This window comes from Diorhabda sublineata, chromosome X (genome assembly GCF_026230105.1).
Source record: "Diorhabda sublineata isolate icDioSubl1.1 chromosome X, icDioSubl1.1, whole genome shotgun sequence".
Classification (NCBI taxonomy): Eukaryota; Metazoa; Arthropoda; class Insecta; order Coleoptera; family Chrysomelidae; genus Diorhabda; species Diorhabda sublineata.
The window spans coordinates 29,342,459-29,364,627 of NC_079485.1; the positions used below are offsets into that span (position 1 = coordinate 29,342,459).

General features: G+C 31.5%; 2 protein-coding genes across 8 annotated transcripts; one reads left to right on the forward strand and one right to left on the reverse strand.

Moving 5' to 3' along the window:
• Nucleotides 1-230: 230 nt before the first annotated feature.
• LOC130450665 (solute carrier family 12 member 8) lies at nt 231-7,886 on the reverse strand. 2 transcript variants are annotated; one of them, XM_056789180.1, is made up of 10 exons: nt 7,615-7,886; nt 7,369-7,559; nt 6,834-7,014; nt 5,508-5,653; nt 4,570-4,804; nt 4,077-4,513; nt 3,729-4,013; nt 2,374-2,511; nt 778-956; nt 231-532 (listed from the first exon to the last, which is right to left on the reverse strand). In XM_056789180.1, exons 2-10 carry the CDS (start codon nt 7,549-7,551, stop codon nt 370-372), a joined length of 1,947 nt encoding a protein of 648 aa, XP_056645158.1. In that variant the 5' UTR covers nt 7,552-7,559; nt 7,615-7,886; the 3' UTR covers nt 231-369. The 2 variants fall into 2 exon arrangements, with proteins under 2 accessions (XP_056645158.1, XP_056645159.1); XM_056789181.1 differs by lacking the exons at nt 6,834-7,014; nt 7,615-7,886 and having other exon boundaries at nt 234-532; nt 7,369-7,499.
• A 1,033-nt stretch (nt 7,887-8,919) lies between these two features.
• Nucleotides 8,920-20,742, forward strand: LOC130450666 (very-long-chain 3-oxoacyl-CoA reductase). Of its 6 annotated transcripts, none has more exons than XM_056789185.1 (4): nt 8,920-8,979; nt 11,971-12,263; nt 17,677-17,799; nt 19,843-20,742. In XM_056789185.1, exons 2-4 carry the CDS (start codon nt 12,092-12,094, stop codon nt 20,505-20,507), a joined length of 960 nt encoding a protein of 319 aa, XP_056645163.1. In that variant the 5' UTR covers nt 8,920-8,979; nt 11,971-12,091; the 3' UTR covers nt 20,508-20,742. The 6 variants fall into 6 exon arrangements, with proteins under 6 accessions (XP_056645163.1, XP_056645165.1, XP_056645160.1 ...); XM_056789187.1 differs by having other exon boundaries at nt 8,966-9,016; XM_056789182.1 differs by having other exon boundaries at nt 8,967-9,172; nt 11,837-12,263.
• The last annotated feature ends 1,427 nt before the right edge of the window (nt 20,743-22,169 follow it).

Genomic DNA, 22,169 nt, shown 5'->3' on the forward strand with positions numbered 1-22,169 from the left:
TCAGTGAATGAGGGTAGATTTTGCTTACTTTTAATACGTCTGAGAGGACAAGAAATGAAAACCATACTAAATCTAGAAAATTCGAAAATTCCACATCACCAGACAAAATATTCCAGTCAGTTGTTAGACAATGGTGCTTGAAAATAGTTTTCCGAAAAGATATGGTATAATTTGGTGTTGTTCCATAGTAAATGTTTGGGTTAGTTAAGAAAAATTAAAAAAAAAATAATATAATAAATTAATAATTTAATAAAATTAGTATATTGCAAAAATACATTCACATGATTTTCCGGGTTTCTACAATTAAATATATAAGTCATTATCTTAATACTTCAAATGTTAAAAAATCTTCTGCCGAGTTATTTTTTTTTAATCATCAATATTAACTAAGTGTCCTTGGACAGTAGCTGATTGATGATACCGTCTTCTGTTCGAAAAATCTTCGTTGTCCTCATTTAATTGAGAAGACGTCACGTCTAAACCCGGGTGCACTGGAGTTACGATTATTTGTTCGTAATCCGTAACTCTCCGTCTAAAAATACAAACTCATTTAAAAAAATCTTAATTATATTCTAGGGAAAACGACTTGTATCATTTAAAAAAATCTTAATTATATTCTAGGGAAAACGCCTTGTATCATTTATAAAAATATAGACAGAAAGAGGAAGACTTGTACACTGGACTCGATCAGTTTTATTAATCAAGAAAGATACTTCAATACATCAAGGTACATAAGAATTTTCTTACATTTATATATATAGTTTCTCTATTACTTACCCCATGCATCTGAGGATTAAAGTTTTTAACCATCTAAAAAAATGAAACTCAAATGCTATACCAGGTTTTACAGCAGGATTCGCAGTTCCTATGTACAACCATACTAAGAATACTACGCTCATACAAGCCATTGCGTAATACCAATTCACTAGGATCATTATAAGTATTTTTAAGGCAGCCTAAAAACATTGTAATCAAATGTATAATACAATTACACGACTTGGTCCTTCGAGCCGGATATAAAATAGTAAAAGACTATAAAGCCCAGAAATTGTGTTTTTAAATGTTGAAATAGTTGTACAAAAAGTATAAATATAACAAACAGTTATTATTATGACTGATTTATATTCAAATATTAAAAATGGTGAAATATTAACTACTAATTATTAAACTACAGGATAATTTTTATATTTTTTAAATTCATTGTGGATTTACCTATCGACCACATTTTTCCATGTTCTTAGAAACAAAAAGACAACAATAATTGCTTTCCATCTACATTCAAGTGAACTGAGACACTCAGTTATGTGAGTATCATATACTCAGAAAATTATGTCACTGCTCAGTAAAGTAAAAGGAACGCATGATGTGAGTTAATATTCTGAATAACCACATAAAATTCCCCATTATCATTGGTGATCCACCGTCGGTTAGTCGCAGTGAAAGAAACGACATAACTGAGAACTGAGATTATTTACATCACTGACTGTTTAAAATCATTTAGTATTGTGTAACTTCTTGTTTATTTTGATGACATAATCTGACAATATGATGTCCTTAACCTCACTTTCAATCTGAGTTCAGAAAACTCACTAAAGCAAACAGTCTCAAGCTTGTTCAGATTGCTGGTAAAAACTCAGGTCTCACTTGGAACACTGGAAAGGAACGTGTATCGAACTGATTTATGACGTTCCAAGTGAGAATAATCTGAGTTTGTATGTAAATGGAAAATAGCTAATGTTCTTTTCCATCTGTCTTCTTCTTGCCTCAAATATACAAAACACATCCCAGTACTAATATTCTTTGTATTAAAACATTAAAACTTAAGAACTGCATCCATTGGAAGATTGGAACAAGAGATAAACTAGAGGATTGGAGGAGCTGCAATATTATAGGAAGGAAATACCAAGAAACTAGAGAATAAATCAAGATACAACAAAATAAGGAATAGCATTATAAGAGAAAATTTAAAATCAATGCAAAACAAAGTCGAAAGGGGGGAGGACAATAAAGATAGTTTGGCCATGTTATGAGAATGTGAGAAGAACAATGAATACGGAAGATATAGAAGGAGGAGCTGGGTAGAAGAAATTAAGATGGCAAGGAAAAATCGAGAAATAAGGTGGCAGGAAATTAAAAAAACGACACAAGATAGGAAAGAATGGAAACTGCTAAGGTAATGACTCAACTGTAATATGCCTTACAACTGAAAAGGTAGAAAGGCTTCAAGATTAAGTACATTTTATCAAATGAAAATAAGATAATTATATTTTCCTTGTTATATTGTAAGATATCGAAAGGTACGTTTTTTCCAACACTTAGTCATGGGGATTTTTCAAAACAAAAAACAATTGAAAATGTTTGACATATACTTACACCGAATAAAGACAGCCATCGATTACATAAATTGGAATACCAATTTTTTTGTTTAGAATGGATATTTATTTTTGGAGTTATTGGTGTTTGTTCACTATTCTCCTCTGGACTACTGACAGAATTTGAACTTGATTCACCCTAGAATATATATGCACAAAATGATTGAGCTTTCTAATACACTGTTTACCATCACCATACCCACACTCACTATTACATGTTTGCTTCTTCAAGCCAAATATGAACCTATAAAAGGCTCTAAAAACTATCGTTATTGTGAGTGTGGTGTAGAGATAATAAACAATGTGAGACATAACACTTAAAAGTTTCTGAAAATCTCAATTTTTTTAACCTTTTCGCGACGGACAACGACTATATCCGAATTACTGTAACGTAATATCCAAATGGTTGTCATTTAAATCGAATGCAAGACTATTGTCGAGTTAATCCATCCTTATATCAGGGTTGTTGAACCAGAAGGTCGTTGAAAAATTGATAAGGTTATTTGTAAGCCATAATTAATAAAAAACGTGTAATTCTAGTCAATTGAACAATATGTTAATATAAATAAGAAAATCTTGAAACTAAACATTAGATCAACTGATGTCAAGGTACTTCATGACTAAGCTGAATAGATATTGGACAATTTTTATAACAGTTACGTGTACTACTGTCACCGACGTGTTCACGGTAGTCAGTACTATAAGTTGTTATTAATTGTGTAAATTAAAAATATATCAGGGATTCTGAAGATATGGTTTTATTACGTTCCCACAGATTGGAGACCTTCAATCCGTACAAGAGTTTCCTTAGCAGTTTTTCATTTGAATGTTGTTTGTGGGTTGTTGGAAAGGTATGTTCAAAAGATATTTTAAACTAGTTACATAAAATACTTTTTCTGTTCATCTTTAGCTTAAAGTGCCACTTGCTCATATTTTCGCTAAAAAAGGGTGAAAGAATGCCACTTTCCATCATAGCTACAGAGAAATCAATAAAAGCTATGAGGCACTGCCAATATTGGAGAGAAGAATAGAAGAGAGTCGCGATATATGTGTCAGGACTACAATGTAGATTTAGGTCCCTTCTTTTGAGACATACCATGCTATTAAAATCTTATGATTTGTAGGTATTATTAATAATTTAGATAAAAATGCTTGTTTGCTGACTAAGTTAATGTATTTTGAAATGTATCTATCTCTAATTTCATCTCTGACGTCGATATCAATACACCCGTCTGTGGGGTTTATCTATATGATCAAATTGCCATCTTGAAAGGGTTAATAGAACAAAATAAATTTTCCACTGATATTTGAAGAATATTTATACATGCAGAAAGATAAATGTGCTGTAATTCTTACTCTGAGGTTTTTATGTCTTGTGCGTTCTGGAAATAGCATATCTAAATCACTGTCTTCACTAACTGTCGGTTGGACCCTTGGTCTATGGAATCGTTGTTCTCTTTGATGTTGTATATCAAAACTTTGTGCAAGAGCAAAGTAAGCGTAATCAATACAAGCGTATGTTAGAAGAAAAGGCATAGTTACAATAGGAGCTAAAGTATTGATTTCCCCAATAAATATAAATGTAAACGTTACAACCGCTACAACAGCCATTGAATATAAAGGCACTTTATTTGGTCCTCTCTAAAAAATATAACAGAAAAAAATTATACCATCAAAATAAATTGAAAGTGATCCAATACTTACTCCTTTCCCAAGAGTTCCAATTCCTGGTATAACATTTTCTAATGCTATGGATTGAAGAACTCTTGGTGTACCGTACATAGCTCCTAAACAACTGGACATAGAACTAACATAGAGTCCGGCTAAAAATAGAACCCCAATAACTGAAACATCTTCAGCAATCATGAAATTGGTGGCCAGGACAGCTCGGGTACATGTCGATCCCAAAAATATTACAAAAACGAGGTAGAGAAATGTAGCTGTGCCAATAGCAGCTAAAGTACCATTTGGAATGTTTGTAGATGGCGCTTTTAAATCTCCGCTCATGTTAATACCCGAGAGAACCCCTGTTATTGTTGGGAAAAATACACCATATACTGTGAACCAGCTATACCCCTCGGTGTAATTGGACCACATGTTTTTTACAATGTTGTCACTCACCCAACCTTCAACACCTTTATCTACAAGAGGACAAAATTTAAGTTCCAAGTATTAAATTTAAAAAATGTATGCTTACCTTCTTCTGTATGTACAAAGCTGCCAACCATGAAGTCAAGTCCAGCAGAAAGCAATATCAGTAACAAAATAAATTGTAATTTAATGACCCATTTAACTCCAGCAACATTAATAACGCTAAGCAGAAGTACAGCTGCCATGGCAATCACTCTAACTGTCCATTTTGATTCACCAAGACCTACCAATTCAGCCATAGATTCTCCAAAACCAAGAACATTAAGGGCACAACCAACAGCCTAAAAATTACAAACTTTTTCAGTTTTCTTCCAAAAAATTGAAAATATGGGTATAGAGAGAGAGAGAGAAATGCTTTATTGTCAAAAAATTGTTACAAGTTGTAGACAAAAGCTTGTAATATAGTGAAGGTATGTGAAAAATCAAATGATATCATGTATTATCCCCTGGAGATTTCGAAAATCATATCAGATTTTGATTAGGGGGCGTGATTGTCCAGAAAATCCAATTTTTTCATGATAGTATCTGTGTTCTTCTTCCGATTTTTATATATTACATTTGCATTCTAAAACTGTAGATACTATGAATTTTTATAGTGTTATTTTCAAGAATAAAATTTGCTTCAAGTTTAACCCTATAATTCCTTTAAGAATGCAATTGAAGAAATGCAATGGGAATATTAAGAAATGTACACATTTTGTTTATTGCGTGAAGAGATAAAGCCATTGATATCTCTCAAAGAATAGGATATATTGAGTTTTTTACACTAACATGTCAAAAATATTTTGAAAACTTTTCGGTTTTCTACCAAAAAATTGAAAATACCGGTATTTGGTATAGTTAGGTGCAAGGATATCATATATTTTGAATTTCTCCACTCCTGTTACATTATGAGCGTGTACTGTATACTTTGTAAATGGTATTTTGTACACATCTCAGATCAATGAAGATGATTCATTATTATTATTATTATTTACGTCTTACCTGACCAAAGCAGTACAATAAGCCAAGCGATCCCCCAAATCTTGATCCAAGAGTATGGGCTACAACAAAATATACTCCTCCAGATTCTATTCTACATCTTTCACAAATTCCTACTGCAGAAAGCACTGATATTAAGGCAGTTAACACTAAAAAAATGAGCAATAAAGAAGTAGATTAGGGTAGAGGTAGAAGCCTTTGAAGATGATAAAAAACTGTTTATCTCGATTTGTGGTAAGTTGCATGTTGTATGTAAAAAAGGTAAATAGCAAAGTTGTAATTAATGGAAAGATCTACAACTTTTGTATTTACACTTTTTTCACATAACCTCAAAATGTATAAGAAAACTTGAATTAACCAGGTTTTTTGTTTTATATTTTTACCTTCTACAAAAAACTTTTATTGCCCACGAAATTTGGTAAATAAACACCTTATTTTGATTTGATATCGAAAAAGCACACTAATTTTTATTTGTTGAATTCCCTATTTTCCGATGGTGTAAAAAATATTACCATTACAGTGGTAAAATTTCTCAGAAAAGAAAAAAAAGCGAAAAAAAACATCCAAAATATTTTTTTCGTCAGTTGTACAATTTTTAGATATTTCTTGAAATTTTACACTCTACTTATGTTTATCAATGTAACATAGAATCTCATGTTTATCATGTAATAGAGTGTAAAATTGTAATAAAAATTGTACAAATGTATAAATTACATGGAAAAAATGTTTTTTTTTGTAGAAGATGAAAATAAAAAATCAATAACTTGTTTTTTTAATTTCTCACGTAAATTTTGAGGTTATGTGAATAAAGTATGCATACAAAAGTTGTAGATCTTTTTATTATCTACAACTTTGCCATTTGACGTTTTCCTATATGACCCTCTTCTCCTTCCCGACGTCGTATCCGCCCGTAAATAATTTTTACCTCACCTCACCTCCTTTTTAAATAGTTTGCATCCTACTATTATTTTTTTTTGTTTCAAAAATTATCGGTCTAAAGTTAAGCTGTTGTCTTTTCATTTTTATTGTGCAACAAGCTGATATTGATATGTAAATAGCCATCATCAAACCCTGTCAACCTAACATTTTAACAAATATTTACCTTGCAAAATTCAATACATATTCAACTGTTGATGAAAATTTATATTTGTATTTGTAGTTGATTATATTATATAGACAACTATTCTATATAGATACTTTTGGAGATATCTGAATGAAATTTATGTACACCTTTCTCTATCCTTCAACTATATTGATTTTCTTATATTATATATCAATTTAGAGCGTTAAAAATACCATAATAACTATATAAAAATGCATTGTATCTACCTGAGAATAAAACTATAGTAATACCACTACAAACTCCAGCTTGTGCGACAATCCATCCAGATCGTAAAAATACTATCACCCCAAATATGTTAATCAAGCAAGATGTGAAAACACCATCCCATGTCCCAAACAATACCGGCTGGGATATAAAAAAATTAGATTTCCACCAAGGTACATCTCCCTGAAGCAAAATGGTATAACTGTTCATGACCGTAACACCATGCATTTATTACAATTCACCTCATTAGGCATTTAAAATGGATATTTATTATCAACAAAACCATCATAGTATCACTAAAGTACAAATGAATTAAATTTTGTTCTGATCTCATTTGGTACTAAAATTCCAATACTAAAGCTTCAAATCTGGATATTAAGTTTATCAAAAAATGACAGGTTATTATAAATATTATATACACATATGTTTGTTTCAATGTGTTTTTTAAATTTTATCTTTATACTAATGAGGTAAATGCAAATGATGTTTATGACTCTAGCTCATAAAGTTAATCACAATAGAATAAAATATGTTTACTTGTTCCTCTGCAAATAATTCATTAGCCCCTGAGGCTTGGTGACCTCCAGCCCCATAATCATTTGATAAGTCAACAAAACCACTTGTGTTGCTTCTAACTCTGGCTGCCTCTGTACCTAACCCAAATCTGGACCAATTAATATCTTTACTTCTAGAATCTCTGTTGCTGTTTCCGTTTTCCATTATTTTATCTAAAGAAAAATCTTAAATACATAACATACGTCGTGTGAAATTAATTAAACCCACCTTATTAAACTGTAGATGATTCATAAAAATTGCTATTAAAATATATTAAGATATGTTGACTTTGGTCATTGATTGATGTATTTATTTCTTATCTCTATAAATGTTCTTATCTACAAGTCTTAGCTAAAATCATCTATTATATTATATATTCATTCTCAACTTTTTTGGAGCCTACGTCCTTAAAACTGAAGGATTTTTACATTTTATGACAACTCAACAATCGTTACCAAAATTACAAATGTCACAACATGCATAATGTCAAGTTAAATGTCAAAACTATGTCTATTGCCCTTTTCACTTGCGACCTCTACATCAACGTACCGAATTAAAAAATACTGTGCCTCTACTGTCGTTATCGGATAATTAAGGAATATTTATCCAAATGCTCGATATCGTATTTACACAGATATGTTTACTTTGCATTCAGAGACGCCTCTAGCTCACGTAGCACCCGAGTGCAATCATCACCTTTGCGCCCTTCAGTACCTATGCGTACTGAGTACTGTTAAAATGGAATATGTACAAACAGCACTTCAAGTTACCACGAACTGCCTGTGTAGCAAACAAACACCTTGTGAGTACTTACCCATTTTCAAAAGTGAAGTTCAAATATTTGTCCGAAAACAATTAGGTGAGTACACTATGTCTCGCATCAAGCTTCCCATGTCTGTCCAACATCTTCACTCTAATTTAAACCTCTTGTCTAACCATAAATAAAAAAATTAGAAATAACTTAGAGTTCAAATAAAGTAGTGATTTGGAATGTTCAACAGTTTTAGTTTGCGAAGATAGATGCAAGATGCAATGCAACGTAATCTTAACCTAACCTAATCTCAACCCAACCTAATGTTAACCTAACTTGACCTCAACCTAACATAACCTACTACACAGACGGCTCCAGGAGAAATTAGACTGATTAGACTTATATGAAGTGGATCATATAAGTCTAATCATTAGTCCAGTAAAATGATTTTGTTAGCTATGCAACAAGTTGTCATTAAATAGATCAGGTTGCTAATATATAAGAATGTAATAAAAGTCCTTTATATCAAAATTTCGTTTAGTCCGTTTATAAATTAAATATATTATAACATAAGGAAATAATTAAGAAACTGGCCAGAAAATTTAGTTATTCATAAACTTGGTTAATTTACTAAGGAAACCTTGAAAAAAATTATGTTTTAGATATATGTAACAAGGAAGTTTGAACAGAGTATTTTTTGTATTTTGAAATTGAAAAAATAATTTTAAACTTTCTTATCAATTTAGTTTAACTATCTTGCTTAGTTTAATGTTTTCTGATAAGGTTTTTTACGTCCTGATAATGTTCCAAAAGCAGTTATCATCTTACATCGTTGTTATAAGGTATATAAAATGTGCCGTGTATTTTAAGAAAGAATAAGTAATTTGCTTAAATTTGCTTGGATGTAGTGAAAGTAGTATGTCCAACACGTGTGGGTTATAGTCCAGTTAATAAATCTTGAAGGTCAATTTTTTCAAAATTTTTTGAATAAACAGCTACTGAATATTTATTATTAATACGGAGTGAAAGAAAAAGGTAATGTGATCCACGTATTCCATATATTTAGAACTAACAGCCAGCACCAACAGAAAGATGTAGATAAATATAAAAAGACTGTCATTTACAAATCAGTTTTATTATTCACTTCATAATAATCATTTTCATAAAGATGCAATTTCATGTTGACTTTCGACGAGACAAGTTTGACTGGAGCGTTATCTTAAATTAATAAAGCGTCCGAACTAATTATTATTTAGCTGAGTTTCTTGACTTTTCAGTTTAAGAATGTAATACGTTCATTAATATTTAATAACTAACAATTTATATCTGACACACTCTATGTTTTTAGGTTAACAGACTACTGACATAAGTGATATATTGTAGAATTTTTTCAGCAGTTTGAAGCTTGGCGCTCTTATATTTGATGCAGTATTAATTTGAGATGGCGTTCCAGTCTAAATTATACCACATAACCTCATTTGACGCTCTAGAATAAGGTCGAGCGTCAACATTAAATTGCACCTAATTTCTTCTTTATAAACGTTGTTGAAGTATTTTGATGTTCCTAATCGAAGCCCCATGATATTTCTAGGGAAATATAAGTTTCTCATATTTTTCAATAGACAAATGAAACAACAAAAACATTTCAAGTTAGACGTTATGATTATGTTATTTTTTTCCCAGATTTTTGATTTTTTTGGGTTGAAAAATATCACATCACAAACAGGTTAATGAGAGCAGTCGACATACGAAAATAGTATAACAAAAATTAAAGCAAAACGGCATTTGGGTTTACAGACACGAAAGGTTTAAAATAAGGGTGTTGCCCTTCGCCAACGCTACTCAAGATTTACTATGAGCAGGCACTCAAGATGTGAAAGCGGAAATGCAGAGGAATGGGAATTCCCCTCAGTGACAACACTATATCTATAATAAATGAAATATTTGGGATCAAACAATATCAAAAGCCAACAAACAACGAATAAATAACACACACATTAATCGATTACATCAAAGTCAAACATCCAATCTTATATGGGCATTTACAAAGAATACCAAAATAGGTCCTAAAGTGGACACCACATGGGAAAAGGAGAAGATAATGATCACGAATAAGCTGGAGAAAGAGCATAGATTAGGAAATACAGAAGAGAGAAGGATAGAGACAGATGGCGGCTAGAGATCGGAAGAAATCGGAGAACAAACCGATATGTATATATATTCGCCGAAGTGCTAATCAGAGAAAACGATACACGATTTGCATCTGCACTATTCTAACGTGTAAGCTCGTGGTATGGACATATTTATAATGAAATAACTTTTTTGGCATATCAGAATGGTGATATTAATTATATAAATTTATTGGACATTGAAAAAAAAAAAAAGAATTTGTTATCCAAAACATGCTTCCTATTGCGGTTCCAAGCACGTGATATAGTTGTGAAAAATACAAGACTGTTGTTGATAATAATAATTAATCATTTTTTTAGTTCAATCTTACAATGCAATCTACTACGATAAAGTTGATAAATAAAAATGATATTTTAATTTGGAAGTTGTTACAAGTATTTATTTTAAGAAATTACGCAATCTTCGATTTCCTCCAATATACTGCATTAATAGTATCAACCAAAATGAGTATTGATACAATAAAGTAAACTCTAATTTGTACAGTTTTTTAATACAAGCAAACGAAAATTATTTCCCTTGAATATAGCAAGGACAGAATTAAATTTGCGTGTCCTTGCTCAAAAATTTCGGGGCCAACGTAGGCGTTGGTACTGGACGACCGTCAGATTAAGGTTAAAAAGATAAAAAAGTTGTCAATATATCAGAAGAATGCATTTACCATAAACCGACTGAAGAATTAGGATATTCGCACATTGAGTTTTGCGTTTCCTCACTTTAGACCAAAAGCGCATTTGAATGAACATTTCCTGTTCCTTATTGACACAGATTAAGCAAAATGAGTTAGATTTTTGCATCGATTAATAAATGTAGATGAAACCTGCATTGAGGGACAGTGGATTGCAAACGACGAACCTGCTCAGAAAAAGACAGACGGTTTCATCGGTCGATAAAGTGATAGCGACCATTTTTTGGATAAGGTTAAGGTAAAAAAATAACAGAAGAGTATAATGCGTCATTGCTTGATAAGGTAACGGTAGAAATTACAGAAGAGATATCGCATTCGAAGAAAAGAAAGTGCTTTTCCATCAGGGTGATCGTCTTGGATAAAATTCCCGAATTGCACTTCTAATTGGTTGACCACCCATCGTGTTCACCAAATCTGGTTCCTAGCGACTTTTTCCTGTTTTCTAACCTCAAAGCTTCACTTTCAAGAGAAATATTTTCATCAAATGAGAACATTATCGTATTTTGACGAGAAACTATTATTTGGAGGAGTTAAAAAAGTTAGCGCATCACTGGGAAAAATGCATATACTTAAAAGAAGACTAAATAAAAATTATCGTAGAAAAAATGTCTTGTTCCTAGGTTTGTTCGGAAATTTTTCCGATAACCCTCGTACTCTTTAAACTTTATTAAGAAGTGAGCTATTTATATTGATTTCAGTTAATTTTTGTAGTCACTTTAAATATAATTTTGAAATAGCATTGATTAACAACTTCACATTTTGTATTATATACATTCATAATCTAAGTTTTTTTTTAAATAATCAGTACGTTGTCTACTTAATAGTGTAAATATTCTCGATTTATCACGGAATTACTTAGTGTAACATCATAATAACAGTTTAGTATTATATTAACCGGACTATAACACAAATTTCTCCAAATCGATTCAAGCTATAGAAAGGGGTTAAACGTTTACAGCGCATGTCTGAACTTGGTCGCAGCGAAATAATCAACACTTCTTCCTGTCGTTCCGGTATTCAAATTTGAGTGTTAAAAACAATCAGTGATTTTAAAGACCGCGTGTCGTTGCATTTTAAGCATGAATCAAGAAGAAAACAATTTTTGTCCGGTGAATAAAATAGCGCTTATTTGTACATGTATAGTAGGATTTCAATTATCTAGGATGCTATTCAGATTCCTTTATGACTCCTTTTTGGCTCCCGCATTCAAAATTAATGCTGTTAATATTAAAGAAACAGGAACATGGGCTGGTAAGTACTTCTATAAAAAATAGGATTTTTGAATTTTGAAATGTTTTAACAATATAATAATCATTGTTTAATTTTATAAACCAATACGTAATTTTAACCTAGTTAAAATTGTGGGTAGATTTTTAACATTCAGTCGTTATGGACGAAAGAGCTTAATAAAGTATTTCCCCTTTACATCCACACACTTTTCAGAACGTCTGATCAAAGCTTCTTTGCCGCTATAACAATATGTTGCATCTGTAGAGTCAAAATATTCATAGACTGCCTGTTTAATTTCATCTTTTACCCCTTAACTCGGTCTTGAGCTTTGCGAATCCACATCGTGTTCAGTAGCCTTGGAAAATGAACCAGTATGAACTGGAGCATTGTCGTGAACTAAGCGCAAACAAAAGAATATGCACGTCATCCCAAAATATTGTAGCTATCACTTTTTTGGTGCTTTCCGACCTTTGCTTCTATTGGCACGGGCTCTCTTCTCCAATACCACTCCATATAATTCATTTGGGTAGTGGATCATTATAGAAGATCATAGTTTCCTTATCCATTACAATTGATCGGATTACAGTTTCTTGGTCCTCGCGGCAGAGCTCTAAAAATCGCTCACAACATTCTACTAGACACTGCTTTTGCACTGTGCTGAGAATTCGAGGCATCTACCGTGCACTGAATTTGTCAGATTTAAATGCTCTAGATTCCTTGTGGTCACTTAGAACAAGCTAATCAAACACCTCGGCTTGAAAAACTGTAAGATTTGAAACTCGAATGTTTGAATGCTGAGCGTTCAACGATGACGTGGTCTGTAATTCCTTCCTACATGAACCAGCGGTATTCCAAATCTGCCGTTATTCCGATAGTGTAGAGATGTCCGTGTCCAGATAAAAGGCCAGTCACCAGTCTAATTTCGCGATTATTTAAGAGGAACAGTTGATTGGTAGATCCATCTTACTTGTCTCATTCATCTTCAGAGTTTATTTTGCGAGCAAACTGCTGAGAGACGTGAAAACAAGACTTTTGGCTATACCAAGAATGAGTTTTGGGTTCATTGGTGGATTTGCTGATCCCAATCTGGCGAGCAAGTGACCAGTCACCAGCAGACGATCTGGGTCTTGCAGCCATCGCTAATTAGTTCTTGTAGGACATTTTTACACTTTAGCACAAGCCAGGAGCATACCGTTATGACTTTTTTAGCTACTTTAGCAACATTTCTACTTTTTATTCTAGTCATGCAAAAGACGTGGTCTACAACTCTAATTATACAATTATTAAATGTATTTTTCGTTTAATACCGTCTAACTATTAAAAGACCTGCCTTGATAACTCGTTTTTTTTTCGTAGTTATAAACGTTTTGTTGCAATGAAATTAATTTTATCTGAAACATTATTTTATGAACATTAACTGAACCCATTTTAATTGATAAAATTAAATATAATGATCAAAAATTGTGAAGCCCATTGTATGTAATGGAATATATTATTAGATGATTTATTTATTCAAAATTTCGATGTTTCTTAATATTTGGAAAGATATTTTGAAGACAAGAAGAATGTTTGAAAAAACATTGTGCAGAAGCCATCTCGATTTAGCTTTGGTTCATTCAATTTCGGAAAAAAATCGAATGGCATCAATCTCAGACTGACTATAAGAAAAAATTACAATATTTCTATTTTTTTAACACTTCTCATTTGATCAAATCCAAAAAAAAACATCAAGGTGATATTCCACAGGAATTGATAGCATTATATGAGTCCGCTGTGGATGAGGGATTAGTTTCTCCTTACCTTAAAGACAGAAGATTAGATTAGTAAGTAAGAGAGCGTGCAAAAATCGAACCACTGGTAGCATCCACCAGGTAGATCTATAGTTTACACTACTTAAATATCAGAATGATCCTTCCCTCCATTTCCCACTGGGCTCATTAAAACAGTGCAAAATTGATACCTTACGCCTTCTTAAGGCATAGTTGAAGGAGTTTTTGTGAGACCCAAAGGACGGAATGTAGAGAATATCTTGTTTCTTTAGATTTGTTCCAACCTGCAAGTCTAGATCGTTCTTGGAACAATTCTTGTAACTGTATTTGCTATCAACCAAGTATCGAAAAGACAGTCCTGGAAACGGTTCACAAACCTAAGTCGGTTGGAGCACAAAACAGAATCGTTCGTTTAACGGTAACTGTCCGATTGGAACACGTAATCTGTATTGCGCAGAATCGTCACCGTACCGAGGACGGTTTTTTGATGAGTTGGAACGAACCTTAATCGCTGGTGGAATTGTCGCTTTCATAGGGATACTCAGTATAGTGCTGATTTTATAAACACGATCCCAACTGCAAATCCTTCCTGATGTTTAGACATGTTAGTCGGAAGAAATATAAATTCGAGGAACGACTGGTTTGATATTATTTTCAAGCATAAAGACATAAAGATAATAGACTTTATCTATCTATATCTATCTATCTATTGTTTTTGATTTGTTTGAAAGTCTGTATCACATGAATAAAGAAACAATAAGAAGAGTTTTAATTCGACCTGTTTGTTAAGTTATCCTTGAATTACAAATATGCCAATTACGACTTTGGAACACGAGATTTCGTTTATGGGCAAAATAACCAGCATTTAAAATTAACTACGTCACTTCCAGTATAAATTAATTTTTTTTATTTGAATGTGAGTTTTAAGAATAATAAACAACATAACAAAAGATGCATAAAAAGTAGTATAAATCCGTTTATGGAAATTGAGAATATTCAAAACCACATTTTTATTCTTTTATCTCAAGGTCAGTCGCTAATTCTGACAAATCAGTTTATATAGTGAAATTAAAAACTTCTGTGTTTTGAATTATTGAAAAACAAAAACCAAAATCTGTGGAAATGAAACTAGAAATCACTATTTCAGTGAAAAGTGTCAATTTAAATATTCAAGTTCCTGATAATACCAATCTTTGTTACATAGGAGGCTATAATACAGGATGAGGTTTAGCAACATGCTCATTTGAATATGACATTTTCATAGAAAAACCACACGCAGAAGCGACAGAAGAATCCACTGAAAGAACAAGCTCAAATCGCCAAATTAAAAAAATAGATCAAATATGATCGTAGAGTTTCATAATTTCTTGATTCTTTCTATTGTGGTGTACGTATAGAGAAATCTGACATTTTATAATTAAAAATCAACACTTTATAATCTAGAAATAAATGATGCCACCTCTGGATACAAGAATCAAAAATAAAATCACGTGAAAGTTATTTTACGGAAACTATTTTAAATGTTTAGCGGTAATTTCAATTTACATCGATTGTGGATTAAAAGTTCTATCTAATGCAATTCATTATTTTGATAAGGGGTCACAATGAGGTTAAGTATCCGTATTTTTTATCGACTAGCTCAAATGAAACATTTTTAATTTGCATAACTACATAAAACATAGAAATTTTTATGTAAAAAAATACCAGAAAAGTCAATAAGAATTAACCATGCTACGAGTGTTCAATATTTAAAGAAAAGTTTAATATTTCAAGGTTATGTTCCCTTATCCTAATTGTTTGGTTAAGGTCGGTGAATCAATATTAAACATTTCGATTTTTAGGTTATGCTAGTCATATAAAAAGGCTCTAGTTCTATTCTATTTTTAATTTTTGAAATACTGGAGTATAAAATTTGATTATTTTCAAATGAAGTATTATAAGGACCTATGTATTTCCTTTTGTTTATTAATAAAAAAATCTTCACAATGATATTCCCATTTTAAATTCTCTTATCTTGTCTCAAAATTCGTCCTCATTTTTAATTAAACACAATGTAAGTCTAATATACATTCATCAATGAACGAAATTAATATCAACTTAATTACCACAAGAAACTTGTAGGGTTTGAAAACCAAAACTAAGCCACAATACTGCGTACATACAAAAAAAAAAGAACAAAAAGAACAAAGAAAAGCTACCAAAAAAAGAGCGAAATAAAACATCGACAAAAACATGTATAATGCAATTGGAGACTTGATATATTTTGATCAAAAACACGGTCAAGATATAGATCAGCTGATTGCTAAATGCTGGATCCGAAATTGCAAACTTTATCGGTTTGTTGCCGTTTTTATTGCCTGCAAGTTTTATTGCCTCTTAGGGAGAAATGTAATTACTTTTGATTCTCCTACCAACTAGTGGGATTATGGCAAAATTAAACACCAAAGTGTACTGACTCTAATACATAACCAAGCTTTCGAATACTTATTTGTTCATCGTTTGGGAATTAATTAGTTAAGAATTGCGGCGTTTTAAGTCTTGTTGCTTGTTTTAAAAAATATCAAGTTCTTAGATTTCAAACATCAATATTCAAATTGACGCTTGACCATTAATTTAAATATTAATTTTTGAAATCGATGAATTTAATGTTTAAAAACAAAACAACGAAATCTAAAACGTCGCAATTCTTAATTAATTAATTCCCAGACGATGAACAGATAACTATTCGTAAGGTGGGAAATATATAAGAGTTAGTACACTTTGTTGTTTAATTTTGCCACAATTCCACTACGTTCAACTCTATAGGTCTTCTAAACCCTTGGCAACAATCTTCTTCACTATTCTTCTTTCGCTACTTGTCTCAATCCTTCCTTTCTCATCTTTATCTTTATATGTTTGACTTCGTGTAGGTATTTTTTCTTTCCTTTTTAACCTTCTTCTTCTCCCTCCAGCATCATTCTCACAATTGTCTGCTGTGGTAATCTGGTAATGTCACCTAATCATCTTGCTCTTTGTGCTCGAACAATTTGTGTTATTGATGCTGATTGATTGTCTCCTGTCTAAGTCTCTTGTTGATTTTTATGTTTTCTTTTATTATGTCGAAAGATGCACAGAGCACCCCGTGGATGGATAAGTTTTGCCTAGTAGCTGCAATGATGCAATGACAAGAGCCTTGCACAATGTCAAACAAAGTGTGAGATTCATAATATAAATATTCTGATCTGCTTGTAATTTTATGCACAGTAAGCTATTTTAAACGCAATTCTGGCGAAAAACATAACCTCGAAATGCGAAACTTTTCATTATAAATTGAACACTTCTGGTTTAGTTGATTCTCATTAGTTAAAGGTTACTTCGAAATCTTGATTGGGGCATTATCTTATTGACCAAAGGCAGGGGTACAATAGTTGGAATAAATTGGTATATAATGTGGAGCAAATTTATGGATAGAGGTAGATAAAAAACTAACACGATATAGAAGATGTATCTAGGAAAAATTTAAAAGAATTAAAGTGTGTTACGGCTCTACTCTGGGTAGGGTTAACATAATGAAGAATATTGTGTTTTATTGTTTATATCCAATAATTATTTAGGAAATTTATGAACATTCTGTATATTATAATCATTGAATTTTATTGAAATAACATTGGATATTTTTTTCTCAGTCGTTACTGGAGCTACAGATGGAATTGGTAAAGCGTATGCCGAAGTTTTAGCTCAGAAAGGCTTGAATGTGGTGCTTATCAGTAGGACCAAATCAAAACTAGACGATGTGGCGAAAGAATTAGGTAATTTTTATATTCATAACCTAAATATTCATTTATCACTATTCATATTTTTGGTATTGGCAATACAGTTTATTTATTATAGTCACTGACACTTATGTTGCAAACTTGTTGAACATAACCTCCACCACAACATTTTAATTTTAGTGCGATTGCAATTAATTGAAAAACTCAGTTACTAGTTACTAGTATACTTTTTTTCATTGTTTTACTTATAAATCGATAACTCCTCTTCTTGCAGAACTGTGAAAAACTCGTATAATTTAATGAATTAAAGCATTAATGTTGATTGCTTAGACAAGATTATACTACGAGGGTTGCTTCTCAAGTTCTTATAATCGAAGTGGCGTTAATTAGTTGTAGTATGATGCATCACCTCATTGAATCAGTAGATGTCAACAAAGGGAATTGATGACATGCTTATTAAGTATCTATATTTTGTGCTCATAAATATGTATAGCAGAAGGAAGGAAACATGTTGTGTTGAAGACCGCTTCTAGTGTCATCCACTATACAGCATTGATTTGGCATATAATGACTTATTGTTATTTTCGCACCTCAAAAACGAACAGTGTTTTTAATGACTTTTAAAACAAAACTATTTTCGTGCACCTAACTAATCTACCTCAGTCATTATAAAAAAATGTTTCGAAATTTGATTCAGACGCATGGAAAAGTTTATTTATCTTAATGAAGGACTTATATAGTTAAGAAAACATTAAAACTAGTTTCGATTATAAAATTAATTTTTTGTTTATTGTTAAACCAAAAACTGTCAACTCTTTACAGTCAGCAAAAATTACAGCAGTTGTTTACAAAATGAAATAAAAATAAAAATACTAAGTATTCAATAATATATTCAAAGGTCATTAAACTTGAAAATATAATAATCTTGGAAGATATATATATATATATATATATATATATATATATATATATATTTTCACTACTTTTTGGTATAATAAATGTTATTTTCCAATATTTTTAAAAATGTGCTTTTAATTTGCAACGTTGAAGTATATACTGATGAGGAAGGGGTTTTTATTTCAAAAATATTGTGTGGAGAGAATAAAGAGGAGGAAAAAGAGGCAAAAACCAAGTAAAAGGGGAGTTCAGCCTCTTAAATAAATGTAATATCTCACGAATCCACTACATTCGAAAATGCGCACATTAAACCTCGAGCTCGGTGGACACGGTTTTTGCTGGTATTAGTTTACTTACTAATTGGCGCTATGGTCTTTGAAGATCTTTGTCCTCCTGGACAACCGTTCTCAATTCCTCTCGATGTTGTACTTTTATTCGCCAGTTTTGGACGCCTAGTTCTTGGTGTCGCACTCTTGATCTCTGCTACCATGCTGGACTCTCCATGCAGGGCATAAATATCAGCGTTAATATGGATGCGCTATTCTACATGGTCTTGGATTGGGCCATAGAGACACCGAAGTAATCTCCAACGAGTTGAATCCCAGTTCGTCTCTAGAAATCATTGGCCAGATTGGGCACCTGCTGAGTACAGCGGGATTTCAGCATCTTCTGGGCACTGTAATACGCCTTATTTCCAGCTTTGACTCTCTTGTGTATCTTCAGTGCAGTCTTGTTGTTTTCAGTTATGAGAGAGCTAAGGTATTTGAGCGTGTACTTCGTTTTAGCTCTGCTCACACGAGTACTGCTCGACTGGATTCTTCGTTGGATGTCCGGAAATCTTTAACTTCTATTTCTTTTCTGGTTAGCAGGTTCATATTGTCTGTGTAGGTCACCTCCTGTCTTAATTGCTTGGTATTGGTTTACTGCCGATTTTATGGAATTTGACCAACTATGTAGAAGCTTTTTAAGAACAATTTAAGCTACATGTGTAAAGATCCTTCATCGTTTTTTCCATAATTCATAAATTAGAATAGTAGGAGCGATAAAATTCAAAATATATTTTATACTGTTAGAATTGAATCTAGTTTATATTTTGGTGGAATTGAAAATCAAACTTTCATATCTTTTGAAACCTAAATAACATATTATACCTATTTACTATAATTTTCTAATTTGTTTCAGGAGAGAAGTATAAAGTAGAATTCCGAACTCTAGTTGCCGATTTTACAGATACTGAGCACATCTACCACGAAATCGATAAACAGTTGAATGGAATGGACATTGGTGTACTGATCAACAATGTAGGAATGAGTTACACTCATCCAGAATTCTTTTTAGATGTAAAAGACAAAGACACTTTTTTCCCTAATCTTATTAACTGTAATATTTATTCAGTAACAAATATGTGTAAAATCGTCATGCCGGGAATGGTGGAAAGAAGAAAAGGAGTAGTTATCAACATATCATCATCGGCTGCACAAATTCCAAATCCCCTTCTAACAGTGTATGCTGCTTCAAAAGCGTATGTTGTCAAATTTTCTGAAGATCTAGCTGCAGAATATTCAAAGTTTGGTATTACTGTTCAATGCTTGCTCCCTGGATATGTTGCTACAAATATGTCTAAAATTAGAAGCTCAACTTGGATGGCACCATCTCCCCTCACTTATGTAAAAGAAGCAATAAAAACTGTTGGTATCAAGGAAAGAACCACTGGGTATTATCCACACACTTTACTAATTACTGTAGTAAAAGGGTTGGATTATATATCTCCCAAATTGTCAAGGTGGCTAATATTCAGAACAATGTCAAATATCAGAAAAAGAGCTTTAAAAAGAGCTACACAATAATTTCATGTACACTTCAACAGTTATTTATATTTTGAACTGATCTGCATCTCATGTGGCCAAATTACCAATTATATTTAATTAGATTTTTCAAGAAATTATCTTTCTTTTTGTTGAAGAATTTTAAAGAACATTGTTTGTTAAAAGTTGTGTCCCTTGTTAAAATTTGTATTTGTTATGGAGCCGACTATGTTACATTGTATAACGATAAAAAAATAATAAATATTCTACTTACGTTTTCAGTTTTTTTATAATACTCCTAGTAAATCATATTGATTCAAAATTCCCGCACTTATATAATGAAGGAAACATGAGCTTTCTGTAAGTTTAGCTGTACTAATATGTAATCATAGACCAATCACTGTATGATTGAAAAAATATAACAAGATTATTGCATTAAACTAACTGCCATAGCTGTTACTACATATTTCTGAAGATAACAGTTTCCAACACATTTTCTACATATTATACCGTTTCCCTCCAATTTGTGCGTGGGACATTCCTCATAGATATAGTTAGATAGATTGCATATCGATTATGTCTATGATCTTTCCTAATACTCTTCTATTTTCATTTTATATTTATTCGTCAGCTATTAAGAGGAAAACGAAATATATTAATGTGTAATGTATTAGACTTAAATTTAAATGATATATCTACACAAAAAAATCTGTACGAAATGTAAAGTTCGTAATATTAATAAATTTCCAAATTGCATGAAAACGCTATTGACGATATCTATTCATATTTTGAAAAAAAAACTAGATGTGTAATGTTTCGAATTTTAAGAGACTTAATATTTTTCAGTTCCTCAATGGCAGAACACAGATAAAAAATTTCTTTCCTCACATGTATTAAATTTAGTATTACTATTAAATTTGTTTTTTTTTTTTAAGAAAAGTATATTAACAGTATATTTAAAATCCACTGAGTTTAGAAAAAAATAATTCGTTATTATATTGACAGTATCATAAAGCTTTGAACGCAACGAGCTTTTTTGAAACATGATTAGAGGGCGGTAGCTCATTAGACTAAGTACCAATTCTTTCAGTCACCATCTTTGATCTTAGTTTTATATATTTTTACCTCGCATATTTTTCTCTAATTTAGTGTTAAGACTGTGATCCGAGAATAATATAAACATCCAATTGTAAGTACTTTCTTATTTAATACAATGTGTAATAGTGAAAGAGTTATGTATATTCATATTAAACTTAAATTGAGATAGTCTAAACAGTAGAAGCGTTACCTATGCTAAACCGTTATATAGATCGTATTTCAATATTTAGTTTCGTTTAAATATTTTATGGATATTGTTTATTAACATATTAACTATGTTTTGAATACTTGTAACTGATATACTTGATCATAAATGATGCCTAAAAAACAATTGATGTATCTTCAGATTTTTTATTGTTTCACTTGAAAGCTCAATGGTTTCGGTTTCTAATGTTAATATAAATCATTGAATTCGTTTATTATAATAACTTAAATTCATAACATTTGTTTAAATTATATTTCTAAATTTAATCTTGAACTTTTGTGGCTTGGATAAGCCATTAATTGAATCTGATTTTTTTTGTTTAAAAGAAAATATTTTTTATGTTAGTACATTAATAATTTGATTTAATATAAGGCAATAAAATGAGTTACCTGTTTTAAATG